The following is a 25,105-nucleotide window of genomic DNA, read 5'->3' on the forward strand; positions in this document are numbered from 1 at the left end:
TAGTATTAATTGTATACAGGCAACTACTCTTCCTCTAATTTAACTTAATCTATAGGTATTAGTCCACCCAACATGTATTCATTAATTCAAACATTTATTCATTCATTACTTTTGTAGCAGGATCAGCTATGGAGAAATTAACTTGTGTTTTGTTTGTTTTTGTTGTTTTGTTCATTTCATGCATATTATATAATAAGCCAAAGATGGTCTCTGTACATTGGACTCTAGGTTGTTTACTTCTTCAGAGCAGACTAAGACCTATTACTTCAAACTTTTACACATCCAGTTGTTTTAAACATAGTCCAAATAAACATATTATTAGCCATTTAGAGCTTGCTTACTTTGCATACCCTGCAAAACTGCATTTAACCTATGTTAGCCACAGGTAAGGTAAGCCCGGGGCAATAAAGACCCCAAGCCACTGCTGCCCTTAGGGGCTCTCTGCCTCCAAGTCTGCCTACTTGCTGCTGAGTGAAACACCTAAATATACAAACCCTCCATCTGGGAGTCTCCTTTTCCCCAGGGATTCTCCTGTCTTCCTCCCCTTTTGGATGGTGGCTTGCCATGGCCTCTGGGAAGTCTCATGCTGTGAGTGATTTCCTCTATATGCAAACCAGCTCAAGTGTTGCTTAAATAAAGCTCATGTGTGCTACCACCACCTCCTGATCTTATCTTTTTTTCTTGATTAGCCTCAAAATCTCTGGAACCCCCTAAAATGCAATAAATTTATCTAGCACCTACGATATGAAGGATCAAAACAGATAAAGACCTTTTATATTCTAGTCAGGACAAAGTATTCTACTCAGAAGAGATAAATAAACAAATTCACATGCATATATAGTATGTCAGGTGGTGATGAATGAAGGATGTTTACTGAGGTAGAGTAGTAATGATGGTGGTGATGTTTGTGTGGAAGGAAAGGGTTAATATTTGGCAGATAAATATTTCCCAACCACGGTGACATATGAGAATTTCACCTTCAGTTGGTCTTTTTGCAGTATGAACTAAAGGATTGTATCCTTTGGGGACAAATATGACTGTCTTGTTGGTTCTGATAGTTTCAGCTTTTTTTTTTTGATATTTCTGTAAGACAATGAGAGCTTGGAGCTGACTACTCTTCTGTTTTGCTGCCATTACACAATCTTTTTTGGTTTTAATCACAAATTTGCTAGCTTGTGGCTTGTATTTTTTTTTTTTAATTTTTTTTTCAACGTTTATTTATTTTTGGGACAGAGAGAGACAGAGCATGAACGGGGGAGGGGCAGAGAGGGAGGGAGACACAGAATCGGAAACAGGCTCCAGGCTCTGAGCCATCAGCCCAGAGCCTGACGCGGGGCTCGAACTCACGGACCGCGAGATCATAACCTGGCTGAAGTCGAACGCTTAACCGACTGCGCCACCCAGGCGCCCCTTGTGGCTTGTATTTTTACTATGCTTATGATACTTATTTTTTTGAAAATTTAAAAATTTAGGTGTACATTCTATATCTTTTTTATGACTTGTGCTTTTTTAGGTTTAATTAGCTGATCCCTATTTTAATGTATTAAACTTATTCTCTTAAGTATTTCTAAATTTAAAATGTATACTTTTCACATTTAGGCCTTGCATCTGGCTTTTTTTTTTTTTAATGGCATGTGATGTGAGTTAGGAATCCAATTTTATTTCATCCATGTGAATAAGCAATTGTCCTAATGCTATGTATTTTGGTTTGGAAATAAGATAATCTGCAAATCTAGTTTTACACATATTTGATGTAGAAATATTGTAGGGTTTTGATTCAGACAAACTGGTTTTTAATACAAACTTTATCACTTACTGCCTCTGTGAGCTCATTCAAGTGATTGAACTTTCTCTGATCCTGTTTCTTTACTTTTAAAATGGTGGGTAGTGGGGCGCCTGGGTGGCTCAGTTGGTTAATTGTCCAACTCTTGATTTTGGCTCAGGTTATGATCCCAGGGTTTGTGAGATTGAGCCTCACGTCAGGCTCTTTGCTGACAGTGCAGAGCCTGCTTGAGATTCTCTGTCTCATTCTCTCTCTGCCCCTCCTCCACACATGCACACATGCCCCCCCCCCCCGCCACCCGGTCTCTCAAACATGAAAAAAAATGGTGGTTAGTAATGCCTATTTTCTGAAAGTTGTTTTGACAATTAAAGACAATGTATATAAATTACCTGGAGACACTAGATTTTAAAATTAAATATTTTCTAGTATTGTTTGTGTTATTATGTTTTATATAACTCTCCTCTTGATTTATATTTTTTATTCAATTCTATTCAATTTAATTTATTGTATTACACTTTACCCTTTAGTATATACTCAAAGTTAAAGATTGCTTAGAACTTTTAAATGTTTATCTTTAAATAAATAGATAACTCAAATATTAACCAATGCAGCATGTTTCTCTTAAGGTTTGCAAAGAGACATATTGTGTATTAGAGAGCTACTTTCTTTATGAGAATGGGACAGTGTCTTCCCTCTGGTTCTGTGTAGCCATACCTGAGGACATGATTTCCTTTGGAGTCAGGACTTCTAAGTAGGAAATGTTAACCAATAAGTAAATCAGTGAAGTAAATTAGCCACAAGTGTAAGTGCAATAATCTACATTTGGGGATATTTTCCGTAGGTATTTTAGCTCTCCCATAAAAAAAAAAAAAAAAAAAAAAAAAAAAAATTAGACCATTCATAGTATCTTTTTTTTTTTTTTTTTAACATTTATTTATTTTTGAGAGACAGCATGAGCAGGGGAGGGGCAGAGAGAGAGGGAGACACAGAATCTGAAGCAGGCTTCAGGCTCTGAGCTGTCAGCACAGAGCTTGACGTGGGGCTTGAACCCACAAACTATGAGATTGTGACCTAAGCTGAAGTTGGAGCTTAACCAACTGAGCCAGCCAGGTGCCCCAAGACCATTTATAAAAAGTAACTTCTTACATAACCTTTGAAAGTGGCTTCACTATAACATATAATAGAAAAGAAAGTGACCTTGCCAACATCATAAACATATTTGAACATTTTTGATGAATGCTTATCATGTCCTGGGGGAATTTAATTATTCAAGAAGAATGGAATTACATTTTGTTCTGATGTCTCAGTGCTATATCCCTGATCCTAACATGAGCCTCTTAGATGAGAATACAGCAGCTCAGAAATACTGAAGGCTGGGCTATCTGAGAGGAGCTGGAGCTGCAGCGAAACTCTGACCTGTGGCCAACATGTTAGAATTGTAACTAACCAAAAGGAGAGTGTTGTCATGAAAATGGTGGAACAGGATTTCTCTACCATCTTCCCCTTAAAGAACACCAATGTTGCAATCATCCACAGATGACAGAACCTTTGTGAAAGTCCAGTAGTCCAGTAATGAAGTTCTAGCACACTGCTGGAGCAAAAAATTTCAATATTGGACACACTGAAGAAGGTAAGGCAAACCGCTTGACTTTGCCCACATCATCCCTTCCCCAGTACCTCCCCCATAGCTCAGGCCTTCTTGACCTGTGATTTCTCCCACAGGGGAAAGTGAAAGTATGAGTAAATGTCTAGCTTCAAGATACTGCCAAAGAGGCCCACCTCTCTCTTGCCATATCCAGGTGCTGAGTGGTGGGCAGGGTGATGGGGAGTGGTAAGTGGCTGGGACAACCACAACCAGAGCCCAGAATGGAACATATCACAGGGATGTGGATCCTGCTAAAAAACATCACAGTCTCCATCAGGAGGCCTGCCACGAGCTACTGGGAATCTTCCATCTCACTAACAAGTATCCCTAGTGCTTTGTGTACCTCACTTATGCCCAATCCCATTCCTTGGCTGGCTCCCTGGCCATCCTCTTGAGACTTGAGAGAATAAACTTTTTCAGACAGCTAGTGAGCATGTGCAGACAGCTGGCTCAAATATGTGGGCCGGGGAGAAACTACAAGCTTGAGCACTTAGCATTGTGCTGGGAAAGCAAAGGGGAGACTGTTAGCACACAGCCTGGATTTTCAAGATCAAGAAAATGCATACAAATTTAACAATTCTGCCATGAGAGGGAGTAAGTGTGGAGCAGGTGTACCCATAGAAAAGGGCTGAGAAAACCTTGAAACCTCTAGTAGGGCTGACAAAGTATTTCTCTCCCAAAGCTAGTTAATAAAGACTGAGAGAGGTGACTATTTTAAATGCAAAGACAGCAATTTAAGGTTCAAAGAACATAAAAAAAGAAGGAATGATGACTCCACCAAGGGAATACAATCATGTTCCAGTAATCCGGAGATTGGAGATCTGTGATTTACCTGATACAGAATTCAAAATAGCAGTTTTAAGGAAGCTTAATGAGTTATAATAAAAAGTTCAACAAAATCAGGGAAACAATAAATGAATAAAATGAAAGGTTAAACATATAGATAGAAATCATTAAGACAGCCAAACAGAAATTCTGGAGCTGAAGAATACAATGAATAAAATGAAAAATGCAATACAGCGTATTACCAGCATAATAGATTAATCAGAAGAAAAAGTCTGTGAAGGAGAAGGTAGTTCTTTTGAAATTATCCCCTTAGAAGAGAACAAAGAGAAAAAAAACTGAAAAGGAGCAAAGAAAACCTATGTGAACTATAGGATACCATTAGAGAAATAATCTATGAATGATTAGAATCCAAGAACAAGAGATGGAGAAAGGGGGCATAAAGCTTCTATAAAGAACTAATGACTGAGAACTTCTTAAATCTGGGGAGATATTTCACATCCAAGTTCACAAAGGTAGTATGTATCCCAGAATTTCAATCCAAAATGATCTTATCCAAGACAAATAATAAAACTGTCTAAAATTAAAGACAAAGAGATAATTTTAAAAACAATAAGAGAAAAATTTCACACAAGGAAGTACCCATTAGGCTATCAGCAGATTTTTCAGCAGAAATCTTGTAGTCCAGGAGGGAAATAGAGAGCTAGAAAAACAATAGAAGAAATCAATGAAACTGGGAGCTGGGTTTTTTAAAACAAAATTAAAACCCTTTATCTTGATTATGAAAGAAAGAGAGAAAACTTAAATAAAATCAGAAATGAAAGAGGAGACACTATAACTGATGCTACAGAAATACCGAGAACCATAAGAGACTAGTATGAACAATTATACCCAATAAAACTAGATAACCTATGGGGCGCCTGGGTGGCGCAGTCGGTTAAGCGTCCGACTTCAGCCAGGTCACGATCTCGCGGCCCGTGAGTTCGAGCCCCGCATCAGGCTCTGGGCTGATGGCTCAGAGCCTGGAGCCTGTTTCCGATTCTGTGTCTCCCTCTCTCTCTGCCCCTCCCCCGTTCATGCTCTGTCCCTCTCTGTCCCAAAAATAAATAAACGTTGAAAAAAAAAAAACAAAAAAAAAAAAAACTAGATAACCTAAAAGAAATGGGTAAATTCCTAGAAATATACAATCATGAGGAAATAGAAAATCTGAAATCAGAAAATCAGTAATTAAAAACCTCCCAACAAAGAAACGCCCAGGACTAGATGGCTTCACTAACACATTCTACCAAACATTTAAAGAATTAATGCCAACTAAAATTGTTCAAAAAAAGTCAAAGAAGAGGGGACACTTGCAGACTCATTTTGTGAGACAATTAACCTGATACCAAAACCAGACAAGAAACTACAACAAAAGGAAACTATAGGCCAATGTCCCTGATGAACATAGATACAAATATTCTTAGCAAAATACTAGTAAACTGAATTCAACAGCACATTAAAAGGATCATCCACTTCAACCAAGTGGGATTTATTCTTGGAATGCAGAGATGATTCAAAATACACTGTGGGGAATAAGCTTAGGAATCCCCCGGGGTTATACCAATGGGTTAACAAGGCATGAAGAAGTACAAAGCCATAGGATGCTCACAAATGAGTTTGGGTAAACAAGATTAGGACCCCAAGAGAGGGAGCAGGGTGCAAAGGCACCCAATACAAAGGTGTATGAGGCAAGCGAGATTAGGTATTCAGGGTGGAGGCGCCTCCCAATTTAGTACTATAGCAGAAAGCTGCTTTCACTGGAGAGAAGGACCAAGTTAGGTAAACAGGTAATTTGGGTTATAGACCCCTGAACTGTGCTGCAGGGTGAAGTTGCCCAGAGTGGAGATGATTAACAAAAGAAAAGGTGCCTTGTTAACCCTGAGGTTATTTCCCCTATCTGTCTTATCCCCTAGGCTAGCTGAGATAAACAGAGGTAGTGCCTCATGTGCCCTGTAAACAACCTTCTGCCCGACTGCCTGGTGCCCAGATTTTGTTTTGTATTAACCCAAACCCCTAACTTCAAATATCTTCAAGATCCCCTTTCCCTCACATCCTCAAGTTAATGTTCACAGATTCATTGTCTCTTTGTGCACATTCATTGCCATGTTCATAAGCCTTCTGATTCTAATAAAAATGGGGCAAGGACCCTTATTTGGGGCTCTTGTCTCTTCCCGGACATTAGCTGTCTCTTGCTTTTCATCCTCCATCCCGCTCTCTTGCTGGCCAAGAGAGAACTTTAGACTTAGAGTCTACAACAATACACAAATTAATTAATGCGATCTATACACCAGATAAACAGAGTGAAGGCTAAAAATTGCATGATCATCTCAACAAATGCAAACAAACAAACAACAAACTAATTGATAAAATTCAACATTATGATAAAAACTAGGACTCAAGGAGATTACCTTAACATCATGCAAGCTATATATGACAAGCTCACAGGTAACATTATACTCAAGAACTAAAAACCAGAAGCTTTCCCACTAAGATCAAGAAGAAGACAAGGATGTCCAGTCTCACCACTTCTTTCACATATTACTGGAAGTCCTAGCCAGAGCAGTTAGCCAAGGAAAAAAAGAGCATCCAGGTTGGAACGGAAGAAGTAAAATTGCTTCTCTGTGCATATGACATCATCTTAAAAGCTCTACCCAAAACTATTAGAACTAATAATTGAGTTTAGAAAAGTTGCAGAATACAACTATACACTAATAATCAACTAATTGCAAATGAAATTAGGAAACAATTTCAATTTCAATAGCATCATAAACAATAAAATACTTAGGAATAAATTTAACCAAAGACATTAAGGACTTGCACACTGAAAATTATAAAACATTGATGAAAAAAATTAAAGAAAACAAATAAATGGAGAGGTATCTCATGCTCGTGCTCATGCTCATGAAGACTCAACATTATTAAATATCCATACTGTCCAATAGATTCAACTGCAAGCCCTATCAAAATACCATAGAATATTTTTTTACAGAGTTAAAAAGAACAATTCTAGAATGCATATGAAACCAGAAAAGACCTCGAATAGCCAAAACAATCTTGAAAAAGATCAAAGTTAGAGGCATTGTACTCCTGATTTCAAAGTTTATTACACAAAGATATGGTTATTAAAACAGTATGATACTCATATGAAGACAGACACATAGACCAGTGAATAGAGAGCCTAGAAATAAGTCCACACATATATGGTAAACTGATCTTTGGTAACAATGCCAAGAATACACATTGGGGAAAGGATGGTCTCTTCAACAAATGGTGGTGGGAAGGATGGATACGCACATATAAAATAATGAAATTGGACCCTTATCTCACATCATATACAAATTTAACTCAAAAATAGATTAAAGACTTACTGGAAAGAATTGAAATCAGGATCTGGAAGAGACATTAGTATTCTTATGTTCATTATATAAAATGTGGAAGCGACCTAAATGCCCACTGATATATGAATGGATAAAAAAGGTGATATATACAGAAAATGGAGTCTTTAAAAAAGAAGGAAACCCTGCCATATTCAACAATATGCATGAACCTGGAGAACATTATGCTAAGTGAAATAAGCCAGTCACAGAAGGACAATACTGCATGATTCCATGTATATGAATGAGGTTATCTAAAATAGCCAAACTCATGAAAGCAAACAATAGAATTGTGGTTGCCAAGGGCTGGGGTAGGGGGCAACAGGAAATTGCTAAATAATGGGTATAAAATTTCAGAATACATTTTAGAGATCAATTGTACAACAAAGTGCCTATACTTATACAGTATTAATACTTAAAATTGTGTTAATGGAGTAGATCTTATATTAAGTGTTCTTATCACAATAAAGTTTTTTAAAAAATAAAAAAATAAAAGGAATTCAGAAGAAACATAGGAACATGGTTGGACAGTTCTGACTTGGAGTCTCTCATGAAGTCGCAGTCAGGTCTTGGCTGGGCTACCGTCATATAAACGTTTCCCTGGTGTTGTAGGATCCAGTCTGAAGGTAGCTTCCTGAAATGACTATCATGTTGATGCTGGCAAATTGGTTTTTCTCCACTGTGTCCTCTCTGTGGGACTACTTGATTGTTCTTCCAACAAAGGCCTTTGGTTTTGACCAGAGCAAGCAATCCAAGAGAAGAAGGCCTCAGCAGCAACGCCACTTATGACCTAGACTTGGAGGTGACACACCATTGCTTCCTTCATATTTCGTTGCTTAAGAGCAACCTGGACTCAGTGTGGGAGAGAACTGCCTCAGAGCATGAATTTCAAGGGGTAAGAAGTACTTCGGCTATCTTGGAGGTTGGATAATATGATTTTAGGGAGGAATAGCAGTAAGAATATCCTCTCTCAGTTGGGAACTTACATTTTTAGTTTTCTCTATATAGTAGACAATTTCAGTGGAGTCATATGTCTGTGTACTACACATGCAAAAATATTTAGTATGTGAGTTTAGAAGAAAGCCTTCCTTTCCATATTATGGAAATTGCATGAGTATTTTTGGCAAATACCTTATATATAAGTTTCCTGGAGCTGCTGTAACAAATTACCACAAACCTGGTGGTTTACAACAACGGAAGTTTATTCTCTCACAATACTGGAGGCTAGAGGCCAAAATCAGTTTCACTGGGTTGAAATCAAAGTTTTGGCAGGGCCACACTGCCTCCAGATATTCTAGGGAAAAATCCATTGTTTGCTTGCTTCTAGCGTCTGGTGGCTGCTGTCATTCCTTGGCTTGTGGCCTCATTATTCCTGTCTCTACCTCCAGGGTTACATTGCCTTCTCTTCTGTCTTGTCTACTATCCCTCTACTTCTCTTTTAGAAAGATATATGTGATTGCATTTAGGGCCTATGCAGATAATCTAGTTAGATGTCCCTTATCTCAAGATCTTTAATCACATCTGTAAAGACTCTTTTTTCCATATAAAGTTAGATACAGAAGTTCTGAGGATTAGGACCTAGACATTTTTTTTTAATAGAAGTGTAGTTCTATATACCATATTATATTAGTTTTAGGTGTACAATATAGTGATTCAACAGTTCTGTACATTATGCAGTGCTCACCATGATAAGTGTAGTTACCATCTGGACTTGAACATATTTTTCAGCATCATTATTTAGCCTATCACACTTTGTAGACGTAAACACAAGGGTTTGAAAGTGAAACACATTCTTTTGATTGATATCACTGTGAACTGTTTAGACCAGTGAGTAGGAAGCAATATGTAGTTTTTATTAATATAAATCTCAGATTTATAATATTCTTTTTTTTTGTTTTTGTGGATGCATCTTACATTCATTCAATGAATGTTGATTAAATATCTGTTATCTACTCTTTACCCATGTACTCGTCTTCCTGACAATGACTCTTTTATTTTGTTTGTTTCTTTGATGGTTGTTGGAGGAAAGTGGTGAAAAACATGTTGGGCACTAGGGAACTAAGGCTTAAATTACAAGCAAAAGAATTAGAATTGTAAACAATTTGAGGGCTTTTGGGTGGCTCATTCAGTTGAGCATCCGACTTCGGTTCAGGTCATGATCTCAGGGCTTGTGGGTTCAAGTCCCACATTGGTCTCTGTGCTGACAGCTTAGAGCCTGGAGCCTGCTTCAGAGTCTGTGTCTCCCTCTCTCTCTGCCCCTCCCCCGCTTCCACTGTCTCTTTCTCAAGAATAAATAAACATTAAAAAAAATTTTTTTTTAAGAATTTGAATACGTAGCTGGGCAGGGATTTGATACATGTAGTTGGGGATTGGGTATGAAGGGGGAGGTTTTGTATCTATGAGGGTATATATATATATTATTTTTGTTTTTTTAATGTTTATTTATTTATTTTGAGAGAGAGAAAGAGAGCTCATGTGCATGCACGTGCATGAGCAGGGGAGGGGCAGAGAGAAAGGGAGAGGGAGAAAAGCAGGCTCCATGCTGTCAGCACAGAGTATGACATGGGGCTCAGTCTCACAAACCATGGGATCACGACCTGAGACAAAATCAAGAGTCAGATGCTTAACCAACTGAGCGACCCAGGTGCCCCTGGGTGTATACATTTTAAAGCAAAGATTGAATGTGCTTAGTCATTAACCACTTACAGATCTAGGGTTGCCTATTTACAAAAAGATTTCTTCAAGATGTTTTTTTCCTGTTGAAATACCTTCATCTTGGTCTTCAGGTGGTGAAACATTAAATAATAATTGTAAATAACAAGTGATTTTATCAAAACAAACAGAACGTTGATTAAGGTGAACATGAAGCCTGTAACCCAGAAGTCCACTGAAAATAAAGATAAACCCATAGATATACTCTACTTTAGGAGAATGAATCATTGGTGTCAAAATTAGAAACAAAGATATAGCTATGGATCCAAATATAAATGGCAAACGCACCTGAAAGTAAAAAAAAAAAAAAAAAAAAGGATTAAGATTAACATTAGTGATGACTTTTTCCTCAAAAGTTCAAAATTTCTATAAACAATATAAGAACATTCTCTTTCTGTTTGGAACAAATGTTTCAAAAACACCAGGGAGAAAACTGCAAATATATTTTCAAATGTATTTAAAGAGACAGTCTCAGTAGTATATTATAGAAAGTACATCAATGGCAGACTAAATGAGTGTAAAAAGTGGAACAGTATTTATTTATTTATATTTATTCTATAGTTTTTATGAATGCCTACTCTATTCATCAGATATTGTCAACTTATTACTAAAATAAGTGCTTTATTTTCAAGCATGGGAAAAAAGATACATTATAAGAAATCATTGTCAAAAATAAAAAATTAACTATTCCGTTCTAGTATTAGTCATTGAAGCATTCTTAGTTTTGGGAATTTGGCATAACCGTAATATTTGGTTATAATGCTTCTTTAATTAGGCATGTACCAATTTTTTCTAGAGCAGCACTATTACATAATAAAAACAGCAGAAATGTTGGAATCAGAAAAGTCTGATTGGAAATGCAAGCTCTACAACCTTAATTGTTCATTCCTTCAAGAAATATCTACTGAATCCCTATGTGCCACTTGCCATGCTAGGGACACAGAGGTATTTAAGACAGATACAGAAGATTCCTCTCCAGGGAGCTTAGTGCCACTGTTCAGCTGTTTAACTTTGGGCTACTTAATTAATCTGGTCCTCAGACCTATTTGCAGAAGGGAGCCAGAAGGAGGCTCCCTGCGAGTCCTGTGGGGCCCATTGCACCAGCGTCCAGGGTTGCTGTCACTGCACAGTGAGACCCTTGGGGCCCTGCACCCTGTTTCAACTGAAGGAAGCTACCTGGTGGGCAGGCAGCCATGATAGATAAATGTGTTCAGAGCTTTTTAATCAAATATTCCTGAAATATGTGTGTCATTGCCATTTAAGTTGGGGGAAAAAAGGGTCTTTTCCAACCCATTTGCAAAATGAGGTTTTATATAATGCTGGTCTTTTGAAGTCTTTGTGAGCATTGTACACAGGGCACTTCAGTAAAACGTACTCAACAAAATGACATTTCTTTTTTAAAAAAATATTTTTTTAACATTTTATTTTTAAGTAATCTTTACATCCAATAGTGCTCAAACCTACAACCCTGAGATCAAGAGTCATATGCTCAACCAACTGAGCCAGCCAGGTTGCCCCAACAAAATGACATTTCTTAATTAACTTTAGAACAGTGATATGTATACATTTCTTACACTTCTCTGAGGCTAATGGGTTTTTTGAACTGCCTAGTAGAGTACCTGAAACATAGCAGATAGTTACTGCTTATTTGTTGAATAAATAGATAACTCAAATCCAAGATATTGTCATTCACTTTTTTCAAGAGGAGAAATGGCCAAAGAGGGAGCCATTTTGAGGGGAAGAAAGTGAAGATTGTCTAGACTAGTGTGTCTTAAAATACGTCAGTCAGTGGACTTCTCTGCATAAGAAGCCCCAAGATAATTGATAAACATAAACTCTTAGGGCCCAACTGACATCGACTAAATTAGAATTCCCAAGAGTGAGTCTGGGAATTCATATTTTAAAAAGCACACTCAAGTGGTTATTATGGTCATTGGCATGAAACATGGGACTCTCATTTTACTTTGTACACAATCTCTACATGCAGAAAATATCTTAAACGGCCATTTTGATTATATTTATGACACAACTAAAGAATTAAACAAACACTGTTTGAAACCTCTTAGGATTTACATTATAGCAAGGTATGTCTTACATTACACCAAGGCAAAATAAATGAAAATAAGAGAGAGGGAAATAAACATAAAGAATGAATTTGTTTCACAAAACACGTGCCACAAAACTCCATATAGATTCTGAAAGCTGTCCATCATAAGGTATAAGCAAATCAGTTATTTAGGAGAGGCCTAAGTATTCTTGATGCTAAGATCAGAAAAAATTTCCTTAGTAGGTCCTTTACAGAATAAAATATTCACCAGTCTTTTTAAAATAAATATAACAAAAATATGGGCTCTGGAATCAGACTGTTTAGTTTAAATTCCAGCCTGGTATCTTTTAGCCAGAGTAATTTACTTAATCTCTAAGTTTTAGAATTCTCTTTAGTTAAACTGGGTGACTAAATGAACCTCTGCAGACTGTTTGACCTGAATATGCTCATGCCTCCTTTTTAACTAATTAATTTTTTAACCTGAGGCTTGAACTCACAACCCCAAGATCAAGACTTGGACACTTAACCAACTGAGCCACTCAGGTGCCTCTACTCATGCCTTCTTCTAATTCACTTTCTATGCTATTGTCAGAATGGTCTTTTCAAATGAGTCTAATTTAATTTCTTATACGTATGATTGCTTAAGTAGTCACTATATGCACAAGTGCTCCCATCTGATGGAGCAGCGTGGAGCTAATATCTAGCTTGTGCTTTCTTCACTAGGCTGTGCCTGGGCACAGAGCTATGTCTGCCTAGAGGAAGGGTGCTTTTGTATATTTTGCATAAAGATACTCTAGGAGCCTACAGGGCCGTACTGACATTATCTAGGAGGTAATGATTTTATCTTGCAAGTTAAGTTCAGGTTCACAATGTTTATAATAATCCAAACTGAGGCTTAGATTAACATCTTATTGATCTTATTGTAGAAAATGAAGACTCCATCAAGGATATAATTAAGAATGGAATGCCATATCACCTCTGTTGGATTGTGCACTGAAGAGATGATTTTGAGTTGGGTCAATATTCCCCCCCTTCCCCCAAAAGCATTGTTGTCTAGCTCCTGGAAAATAACAAAAGTGATAACTATATTCCTTGTGGAGAATCAATTTTGACCTTTTACTCAATAAGAAACAAGCCAAAAATAGCTCATACAGCCAATTATACATCAGTAAACTGGAACATAGAGATCCAGATCAGATGTTTCATAAATTGGACTCTAATTGATTAGAAGCAACCCCTATAGGTTAAAAAAGTTATATTCCTAGAAATAGAGTAGAAAGTTAATATTAACATTTTTATCTTGATTTACCTTATAAGGTCTGGGTAGATTGGGGTCCTGGTACCTTAGTTTAAGTAAACCTATCATATATAGCCCTCTTAAAACCCAGGTTGCTAATCCTGAATATTTTATTAAATTGATTAAATCTGAGGCTATAATAAGACAAGAAGCTAAGATGATTATCTGGGTGATAGCAACAGTTGGACTGAAGTAGTTATTAAGCATGGAGAAAATCAAAGGCAGTTGTCCTTCTTGGCTTGCTGTGTAGAACAGCCTTGATGCTGAAAGCACTGTACAACATATGTTGCTAACTATTGAAGTTGAAATCCCAAAAGAAATGACCCATTGCATGGAAGGGATTACTTTATCCATCCAGGTGACAGCAACAGCATCTAAAAAAAATTTCAAAAGAGTCAGTCACTTTTGCTTCATTGCAAATATGGCAAAAATTATTCACTTCTTCTTGCATCTGTACTCTTTGTAATCTGACTTGGCCCCTTCTTCTGAGAGGGAGTTTCTTTATCAGTTCTTGAATATGGCCTCGTGGTCTATTTCGGTCAGTAGAATGCATTGGAAGTAGTAGTTTGCCAGCTCTGAGCCTATACCTTGAGAAGTATCACATGTTGCTTGCTCTCTTGAACCCTGCTTAGCTACCATGTGAACAAGCTCAACCTAGTCTGTGAAAGACAAACCATAGTAATTCTGGAGCCTGAAAATGCATTTTATAGACTTCCAAATATAGGGAGCATAATTGACCTAGGGCCCTGGCTACTGCACAAAGAAATACATTGTGGCATTTCTACCAAAGCCATGCTCCCACAGGTTGTTCCCTGCTAATATCTGTGAGGTAGAGGCACTAAGAGGTACTTATTTATCTGATGGCCAACTTTGGCTAAAGGGCTTCCTGGCAGATGTGCCAAACCTTTCCTATACAGCATATCAGTCCAGGGTGTTTTTACTTATTTTTTCCTCTTTCTCTTCTTCACTTTGGGTCACACTCGCATTGTGATCCCATGGCTCTCCCAGCCTTACTTGGCTTCCTTCTTGGTTTCTCTAACACAAGCATTTCTCTTACTAAATTCATTGCACATTTAATTCTTTCTTGGCATTTGCTTCTCCAAGGACTCAAGCTAACCTACAAGCTGAGTCCCCAAAGAAACAGGAAATCATGGCCAACATCAATAAAGCTGCTTACCCAAACTGCAAGGGACTGCAGACACACATATGACTCCAACAGAGAACCAGAACTGCCTAGCTGAACTCAGCATAAATTGCCAACTTGTAGAATTGTGAACCAAATAAGTGGTGGTTGTAAATCAGTACATTTTGGGGAGGCTTGTTTGGCAACAACAGATGAGTGATAGTCACAAATACTATGATTAAAAATAAGAATAGAAGATTTTCAATGGGGGTAAATATAGATGCTTAACTAAGGCAAATAACTGATACTAGAAACATAAGGAATTATGTTGTGAGGGCATCAACTATACTGCCAAAATTTCTCCAAAATTATTGGCCATTGATTATAATTAAAGTAGAGCTCAAAATTATATGATACGATTGCATTATCTTTACTACCTATGATGTACTGGTCTTTTTCATTGATAATGTGATGAATTGATGGTGGTTTAGTTCTTTTCTTTTTTTCAATTGCAAGTGCTTTGACACCTACAGTTTTGCCTCTAATAATTTATTTGCAAAGTTGAAAACATTGAGCTTTGTTTTGTAGGTATTTCGGTTCTAAAATTCTGACAATTTCTTATTAATAATGTTAACAACCCTAAAATTCAGAGAGATGATTGCAATTATATTGTAAGTTTATTCACTATACTCCATTTCATGATTTTAAATTGCATTTCAAACATTCTAAGACTGGAATGAGACTTAGGAGGAACTTGTCAGGGCTCAAAGGATGTTGAACTTAGAATCAATCTTACTAGTGTAACATCCATCACAAGGTAGGCATCTAAGGCTGGTAAGGTGGCATTGTGGGGGAGGCAGAGATAATAGAGTCTCACCTGGAAATGGTAAGTTGTTTAGAAAGGATATGTGGTGAGGGTATTCGTGCACACCTAACAGAAAGTTAGGCTTGCTTAGATCTTGGAGAACCTGCAATGGTCAGTTTAGAAGTTGGTATTTGTGTATTTGGTGGTGACGGGGTGGTTGCAGCAGGACACAAAACAGAGAGTGTTTAAGCAGGAGAGTGACATGATTAGATTTACGTTTTATAACATCATCTCTAGAGACTGAGTGGAGGCTGGATTGGAGGGAGATTAGAAGTGAGTGTACAAATGAGGAGGTTGTTGCTGTAGCCCGATGAGAAAAGTGAGGGTCTAGACACTGAGTGGGCGTGCAGAAGGGGGAAATACCTGACGAGCTGTTAATGGGGTAGAGTTTTACAGGACTTGCTGACTAGTTTGGAAGTGGGTATAAGGCAAATTACAGTTCTGTCTCTCATTTTAATAGTTAAAACAAAATCTCCTTTAGTGTTACGACTGTATTCCTGTGAGACCAAATTGTGGGAAGGTGTAATAGTAACATGTTATTATTAACTTATCAAAATTTAGGGGCACCTGGGTGTCTCAGCTGGTTGATCATCATCTCAGGAAATGAGCTCATGGTTTGTGGGTTGGAGCCCTGCATCAGGGTCTGTGTGGACAGTGTGGAGCCTGCTTGGGATTCTCTCTCTCTCCCTCACTTTCTGCGTGTGTGCTCTCTTTTAAAAAATAAATAACTTAAAAAAATTTATATTTTCTTGGGGCATCTGGGTGGCTCATTTGGTTAAGCATCTAACTCTTGATTTTGGCTCAGGTCATCATCTCACAGTTAATGAGTTCAAGCCCTGCATCAGGCTTTATGCTGACAGTGTGGTCTGCTTGGGATTCTCTCACTATCCCTCTCTCTCTCTGCCTCTCACCCCCTCCCCTACTCTCTTTCTGTCTCAAAATAAGTTAGACATTTAAAAACTTATATTTTCTTTTCATTTATTTTTTTAACGTAACATTTAAAAATTGTATTTTCCTTTTATTTTTTTTAATGTTTATTTATTTATTTATTTATTTATTTATTTTTTTTTTATTTTGAGAGAGAGAGACAGGAGGGGAAGAGAGAGGGAGAGTGAGAGAATCCCAGGCAGGCTCCAACCACTTTCAGCACAGAATCTGATGGGAGGCTTGAACCCATGAACCATGAAATCATGACCTGAGCCAAAATCAGGAGTCAGATGCTTAACTGACTGAGCCACCTAGGTGCACCTATATTTTCCTTTTAGAAGCAACATAACATTTTTGTACTAGTGTCAGAGAAGATGCATAAAACCACCTTTTGACTTTTTGAAACTTGTATAGTTTTTTTTTCAAAATACATTTCAAAACTTATTTTTGTAAAGGCTTTGCACACCAGACTAATCCTCTTTGTGACCTTTGCTTTGAAAACCCCTCCACTGCAGGGAAATTCTAGTTACCTGAGTATCCCAGTATGTTGGCTCTAGTCACAGCTTCTCCCAAACCACATGCACTATATTTGTACAGGGTTAGATACTTCTGTTCCTGTCTTTCTTTCTTTCTTTCTTTCTTTCTTTCTTTCTTTCTTTCTTTTTTTTTTAATTTTTTTAACGTTTTCTATTTATTTTTGAGATAGAGAGAGACAGAGCATGAACAGGGGAGGGGCAGAGAGAGAGGGAGACACAGAATCGGAAGCAGGCTCCAAGCTCTGGGCCATCAGCCCAGAGCCCGACGCGGGGCTCGAACCCACGGACCGCGAGATTGTGACCTGAGCCGAAGTCGGACGCTTAACCGACTAAGCCACCCAGGCGCCCCTGTTCCTGTCTTTCTATACAATATTTTTGTAGTTTATGTTTTTATTGGTGTATTACTTGGATTTTATCTAGAATATTTAAAGAGTGAGTTGTATCAGTAAATGAACTTTCTAGATAACTTCTCTTCTTTCAGGAGTAACTGCCTTTTTTTAAATTAAAATTTGATGGAATTTTTAAAATATATTTCAAATACTACTCTGCCTTTTTAAAGTAAACAACGTGATTTAGCATTTTCTTAAAGGCTTGGTGTTTCCAAAAAAAAAAAAAAAAAAAGGCTTGGTGTTTTCATAAAAGTTTACCAGTTGGTTCTGTGGAAATGTTATTTGGCATTAGAAAAATGATATTTTTCTGATCATAAGTGCAACATGCTAATCATGGAAAATATGAACAATATGAAACAATATAAAAAAGGAAATAAAAACTGTAATTTTATCATTCACATGACACCATTTACTACTAACCTCTTGATATAGCTCTGTTTAGTCACATCTATGGTGTCTACTATATCATTGTTTGTTTTAATATACCTTATTATCTGATATATGTTAATGTATATACATACTATTACTTGCATTGATAATAATCCCTCCTAGTGGTGGCGATACAGGACTTTGATTTGGTTTGTTTGTAAATTGAGGCATTTTAGTGCGGTGGTTGAGAACATGGGTTTTGAAGTTGGACCACCTGGTTTTGAGTCTGTCAGTTACCAGGAATGTAACTTTGAGCACCATACCTAGAGGTATTGGGAAGAGTATTTTTTTTAAGATCAGATCTTGCCAACTTGCTGTCCACGTTTACAACCCACTACCTTCAGTAACCTGGACAAGACACATGCTTCTATCATAAGAAGAGCATGATGGAGACCCAGTTTTGGACCTTAACTCTGTCCATTACTTAACTTCCCTGAGCTAGTTTCCCTACCTACAAAATGAAGAATGCATTGCCTATTCCAAACAGTTATTTTGGGGATATGTATCTGGGTGTACCCTAAAGGGTAGAAATTCTAACAAAATATCTCTTCTTTGCTTCTTGCTGTGCTTGCTCCTGGTTCTCTTCATCTCTTTCCCTTTCTCCTCTGCAGCCCTCTCCTCCTTCTCTTTCTCTTCCTAATTCTTGCTTTTCACATTCTACTATCCTTAGATCTTTCCCTTAGCACATGCCCCTTCTTTATAGATCATTTAGGTGATTATTTTTCCTTTCCTTATAAAAACCAAAGCATGAATACGTCATGTTTATATTCTTAGGGGTGTATCAAACATACCTACAGTGTACCGGAGTCAATATTTATTGAGAGTAGGTAGTAGTAGTGACTGGTTTCTCTCTGTCTAGACACATTCATACCTGCAGAGATGATTTCCTGAGGGGTCAAAACTGCCAGGTAGGATATATTCACCAATACGTAAACAACAGCCACCATGGGAAGAACGGTAATCAGAGCTTTGGGAATATTCTCACCGGGATTTTTTATCTCTCCTAAAAAACACAAAGAAAGTTATCAGAAGAGGAAGTATTATTGTGGGACTTTTGAGGAGTTCTTTGTAATCGAAAGAGGAGAAAGTATTGTTCATGGATCCATGCTTCCTTATCTACATGGACTGATTCTACATTGGTCCTGCACAAATTTTGCCTGAAAGCTTAGATTTCTCATTATTTTGTACTATTTTGTTAAAAATTATTATTCCGAGGGGCGCCTGGGTGGCGCAGTCGGTTGAGCGTCCGACTTCAGCCAGGTCACGATCTCGCGGCCCGTGAGTTCGAGCCCCGCGTCGGGCTCTGGGCTGATGGCTCGGAGCCTGGAGCCTGTTTCCGATTCTGTGTCTCCCTCTCTCTCTGCCCCTCCCCCGTTCATGCTCTGTCTCTCTCTGTCCCAAAAATAAATAAACGTTGAAAAAAAAAAATTAAAAAAAAAAATTATTATTCCGAAATTATCCCATAAATAGACTAATATATTTTTAAAAAACTTTTAATGGGTTTATTGATTTTCGAGAGACAGAGAGCATGAGCAGGGAAGGGGCAGAGAGAGAGGGAGACACAGGATCCGAAGCAGGCTCTAGGCTCACAGTGGTCAACACAGAGCCCAACCCAGGGCTTGAACCCGTGAACCTTGAGATCATGACCTGAGCCCATGTCAGACGCTTAATCGACTGAACCACCCAGATGCCCCATAAAAAGTGACTAATAATTTTAACTGTCACTTTGGGAAACTATAAGATGTTACATTAACACTAACATTTTATTTTCTTTGAGAAAGAGAGAGTAAAAGATAAAAAAGTTTTAACTTGTACCAAATTAATGCTTTCTTTCTCATCTTACTCTTTTCCCACCACTGTTCAAATGAACAGTAAAAAATTCCTTTAGGAATACTGTCTCTTACAACTTGCTTGGTTTTAATGTGGAAAATTTCTTTTGTCCCTAACATGCCCAACTTTGGTCACATCCTTAAGACCAGGGAGTATTGCCAAGTTTTAAATGTGTCCAGGGAAGCAGTGAATTCTTAGTTTGTGTTTTCTACCATATTCCTGTCTTCGGTGCATACTAAGACCATGGCCTCTGATCTCCAATGACAGAAGAGCAGCCTGTGGTAGGTGCCCTGCCTGCTTAGAATCTCCTGTTTAGGTTTTCCATAAAGTAAGGGGAAAGTTTTGTCTAATGGGCCTTTTCCCATCTCTTATTTACATTTCTAGCTCAGGCCAAAAGTTACCATTTGTTCTCAGAAACCTTCCTCACGGATGTGGGGAACTGGCCTTTTTAAAAGTTACCCTAGATCTTGCTCTTCAGATCTTTGGACGAGGAGTGGATGCAAATCCGAGCCGGTGGTGCCATTATTAATGCAACTTCCTCTGAGGGTCAGCCAATGCTGCAGTTATCTCCTGGATTTCCTTAGTGCAATGGGAATTTGGAGCAGATTACGAAATCTGAGGGTTTCTTTAAATTGCTGTGAAGATGAATGTGTGTCAAGTGATCCTGATTTTCTACACAGCATGCCATGTCATCTTCCCTGATGCTCCCTTGCAAGTCACACAAGTCATGTTATGGAAGCAGAGGACTTTTGTTCTTTTGCTGTTACGTGGATAGAACTCAATTCCTGACAGTTGTCTATGTCACTAGAGACTCATTTTAATTTCGTCAGACCTGTTACTGAGATGGATGCACTAATAGTTTTGAGAGCCAATATAATTTCTTATTTCAGAGGTAAATATAAAAGATGTATGGTGGTGCTTGGGGTTCAGTGGTGTCCCTTTAGGAGGCCCTAGCATACGAATCTGGACATAAGCTGTCTATTCTGTTTATACTTGGCCAGGAATATGACAGATCAGAAAATCTGAGGACCAAACTCGAGAGAAATAGTTCTTTTTAGCTGGGGTTATGCCTCTCTCTTTTTTTTTTATTTTAAATATCCTTATTTATGTATTTATTTTAAAAATTAATTTAATTATTTTTATTTTTAAATTTTAATTCCAGTATAGTTAAAATACAGTGTTATATTAGTTTTGGGTGTACAGATTCAACAATTCTATACATTACTTAATGCTCATCAAGATAAATGTATTCTTAATCCCCTTCACCTATTTCACCCCTCTTGCCCCCCACTTCCACTTTGGTAACCATCAGTTTGTTCTCTATAGTTAAGAGTCTGTTTTTTTGATTTGTCTCTTTTTTTATTTGTTCATGTGTTTTGTTTCTTAAATTCCACATTTGAGTGAAATCATGTGGTATTTGTTTCTCTGTCTGGTTTAGTTTAGCATTCTACTCCCTAGATCCACTCATGTTGTTGCAAACAGCAAGATTTCATTCTTTTTAAGGCTGAGTAATATTCCATCGTGTATATATACCACATATTCTTTATCTATTCATCTATTGATGGACACTTGAACTGCTTCCATAATTTGGCTATTGTAAATAATGCTGCAAGAAACATAGGGATGCATGTATCTTTTTGAATTAGTGTTTTTGTATTCTTTGGATAAATACCCAGTAGTGAAATTACTGGATCATAGGGTAGTTCTATTTTTAATTTTTTGAGGAACTTCCATACTGTTTTCCACAGTGGCTGCACCAGTTGGCATTCCCACCAACAATGCACACGGGTTCCTTTCTCACCACAAGGATTAACCTGTTTTGGTATACAAGAAGCCAGATGTATAAATTTGGTGTTGTAGACTTACAAATAAAGTTAACAAAGTGGGTAATGGTAGCCAGTCCCATGCAACTGGCCACAAGATCTGATGGAATTACTACACTCGTTTTATTGGGCCTTTTGCTTTAATAGTCTGCAGAGCCAGAAAATTTCTGTAGACCTTTCAAACACCATATTGATCTGAAGTCATTCACATTTCATTACCAGTGCTAGGTATGGGATGCTCATCCTTAATTCAAGGCTTAGTTTGTTTTGATAACAAATCAAGCCAGGGAGTAGGAGGTTGAGATGAGCAGTCCAAAAAGATCCCAAATTGGGTTTATAGCTGCATTATGCTGTATCTTCAGGTGATGATTACTATCAAGAACCTTCCTGCTTGCTCTAGTGAGATGTTCTACCTTAGAGAGATACTAATATCTGGGTATTTACTTTTGCAGAACACATAACTGCCCACTGTAGGAAAGGGCTTTTTAGAAACTGCTGGAGGAAGTTGGATTCAGTTGTCCAAGGACCGTGGCTCATAACCCAACACGACTGGGGAAGTGAGGTGACTCAGTGGCCCCTGAAGGATGCAGATCCAGTCGGTGACCCATGAAACTCGGCCTTCACACATGTCCAGTATTTCATGTGCTTTTTTAATGTCCAAGCTAGCTGCAAGATGATTGCTATAACAATTCTTTTGTGCTAGATAAATTAAAGCCTTATCATTATTTGGAAAACCTTGATATTGGTTTAAAAATTCACTAATTTCACTGCCAGAAATGAAAACATTACCTTTGTCAATTATTAAAAAAGAAAAATGATAAAATCCTTAAAAATTATCTTAATTTTTAATAATCTACATGAGAGAACAAATATCTTAATAATCAAGGAATATCACAGACTTCAATGATTTGAGAATCAGGGCTTCTAAGAAATCATAATGAAAAGTTTTGATAAAATATTACAGATATTTTAAGCATAAAATCTATACTAGTACTGTGACATGTAGGGGAACAAGCTCAAGGTTTTTAAATTTAAAAAAAATTTTTAATGTTTATTGATTTTTGACAGAGAGAGAGAGAGAAAGAGAGAGAGAGACAGACAGACCGAGCACAAGCGGGGGAGGGGCAGAAAGAGAGGGAGACACAGAATCTGAAACAGGCTCCACACTCTGAGCTGTCAGCACAGAGCCTGTTGCAGGGCTCAAACTCAGGAACGGCGAGATCATGACTGGACACTTAATAGACTGAGCCACCCAGGCACCCCAAGTTCAAGTTTCTTATAGAAATTGTTGCAAAGATTTTGCTTGGAAGTTTTATACAACTTCACTATTTACTATATTTCTTAATATTTTATATTCTTATAATTTTATAAGGCAAATGAAATATCATGAATTGTTTTCTATTTAATTATTTTGTTTACTCTAGGGTGCTATGCATCTATTACCACATTCTCTTGGTACCATAACATTGCAGGGGGCAACATGGCCGTACAGTACATGTGCATAGGGAAACATGGGCATTACAACACTCCTTGTAATTGTGAAAAATTGTAAGAACTTTAAACACATACTAATGTGTAGGTGTGGTAAAGCCATCCTAAAGAATGTTATGCAGCAGTTTAAAAAATGTGTTAGGTCACTAAGAACTGATATAGAAAGATCCCTGAGACATATCATGGAATCAAAATTAGGATGTGGCATTTTATCATTGCTGGTAGGGTGTATATATATATATACACATATATATATATATATATATATATATATATATATATATATACATATATATATATATACATGTATATATATGTATATATATATATAAATCTGTGATAGTCTTATTTTTTACAAATAGATTATATTAATGTATTTCTTACATCACTGATATTTAACTCAAAATGTCTTGAAAAAATGCTAGAATAAAATGTAGTAATGTATGAGAGTGATCTTAATTTCCTTTTGAAAACTTTATATTATAAATTCCCACATTTTGAATAAGGGACATGACCTGAAGAATACTAAATTCCATATTTTCCATATAAATGGTAATATACTGAGGTTTAGTGATGACTAAACTGTGATATATCCAACTAGTCCAAAGAAGATCAAATTGAATTCCAAAAACCAAACAAATCGGCTATATCTTTCTCTATAGAACTGTAGACAAAACTTTCAGCCTGCTACAAAAGTATTTCAGAGATGGATTTACCTGCTATGTTGATCAGGATTGATGTACCAGAATATGCAAACAATCCTTGGAGTAAGGCTTCTGCAATCTGTGAGGCACCAGGAAGTTCAGCGTCGAAAGAATTCTCAAACTTGGCCACATTCTCCTTTTTCCCAGTCCCTAACAGTACAATCCCAGTAAGGGAAATGAAGCAGAGGATAGCGATTTTCATCAAAACACTGATAGTTTGAAACCAAGCCACTGTTAGCACCCCTCGAGTATTTAGAAGCCCCAGTGACCACAAAATAGCCAAAGCTAGACATTTCTTTGGTAGCTCTGGAGCTGGACACCTGGTATAGAAAGGCTGAATTATATAGGTAGATATTATCAAGCTTTGCGTAGCTATTCCTAAGGGATAAATAAAAAATTTGATCCAAAGACTGAGGAAAGCAACAGAGGATCCAAGAGATCTTTTGAGGAAATAGTAAGGCGCTCCACTTCTAGGGAAGGTTGTCCCCAGCTCTGCAAGACTGAGAGCGCTGATGATAGTCAGAACAGCACAAGCAGCCCAAATACTCAGGGAGACAGCTATGTTCAGTGAAGAGTATTTTAATACCCCTTTAGGAGACACAAAGATTCCTGCACCTGTTGTGACACAAAATAATAAAATATTTCCATGGAAAAATCCTATTGACCTCAGGAGTTGCATATTTTTCTTTTTTTTTTTTTATCCTGCAAAGTAATATAAAAATGTCATGTGGATTGCTAACTTTTATACATTTCTGCATGATTCTTCTGCAGCATGCTTTGTTGATTTACATAAGCATTTTATTGCACTTAACTTTGTTTTAAAAATAATTAACTTGTGAATCGTTCTAAGATTCTGTAAACTCTTTTAAAGAGTGCCAGAGTTAAAATGTTTCACATGTTAATTATTTAAAAATTCAAACATACCTGGTGATAGTTGCACAACACTGTGACTATAATTAATGCCATTGAATTGTACACTTAAGAATGGTCCAAATGGCAAATTTTATGTTATACATATTTTATCACAAGTTTTAAAAAGTTATTAATGTAATATGCCAAATAGCCCCACTCAAGTGTACAGTTTAAAGGGATGAGTTGTATGGTACATGAATTATATCTCAATAAATCGGTCTTTAAGAAAACACATATGTCGCTGAACAAGTTAGTCACAGCTAATTACGAAAGAAAGATTTAAGTTTGGCCAGAGAATTTTCCTTTGGAAGTATAAAAGTCGATATTATATAACTCTGAGCTAATACTTTTGAAAGTGTATTCCAAAGAGAGGAATTGTAGCTTCATGTAAAAATG

The 25,105-nt window shown here is 37.2% G+C and overlaps 1 protein-coding gene across 2 annotated transcripts; it reads right to left on the bottom strand.

Annotated features, from left to right (window-relative positions):
* Window positions 1-10,199: 10,199 nt before the first annotated feature.
* LOC123585943 (solute carrier family 7 member 13-like) lies at window positions 10,200-24,537 on the bottom strand. 2 transcript variants are annotated; one of them, XM_045454689.1, is made up of 4 exons: window positions 23,810-24,537; window positions 18,821-18,952; window positions 14,026-14,054; window positions 10,200-10,624 (listed from the first exon to the last, which is right to left on the bottom strand). In XM_045454689.1, exons 1-4 carry the CDS (start codon window positions 24,474-24,476, stop codon window positions 10,349-10,351), a joined length of 1,104 nt encoding a protein of 367 aa, XP_045310645.1. In that variant the 5' UTR covers window positions 24,477-24,537; the 3' UTR covers window positions 10,200-10,348. The 2 variants fall into 2 exon arrangements, with proteins under 2 accessions (XP_045310645.1, XP_045310644.1); XM_045454688.1 differs by having other exon boundaries at window positions 13,693-14,054; window positions 23,810-24,534.
* Window positions 24,538-25,105: the final 568 nt, after the last annotated feature.

This window comes from Leopardus geoffroyi, chromosome C3, assembly GCF_018350155.1.
Source record: "Leopardus geoffroyi isolate Oge1 chromosome C3, O.geoffroyi_Oge1_pat1.0, whole genome shotgun sequence".
In the NCBI taxonomy this organism is placed as follows: domain Eukaryota; kingdom Metazoa; phylum Chordata; class Mammalia; order Carnivora; family Felidae; genus Leopardus; species Leopardus geoffroyi.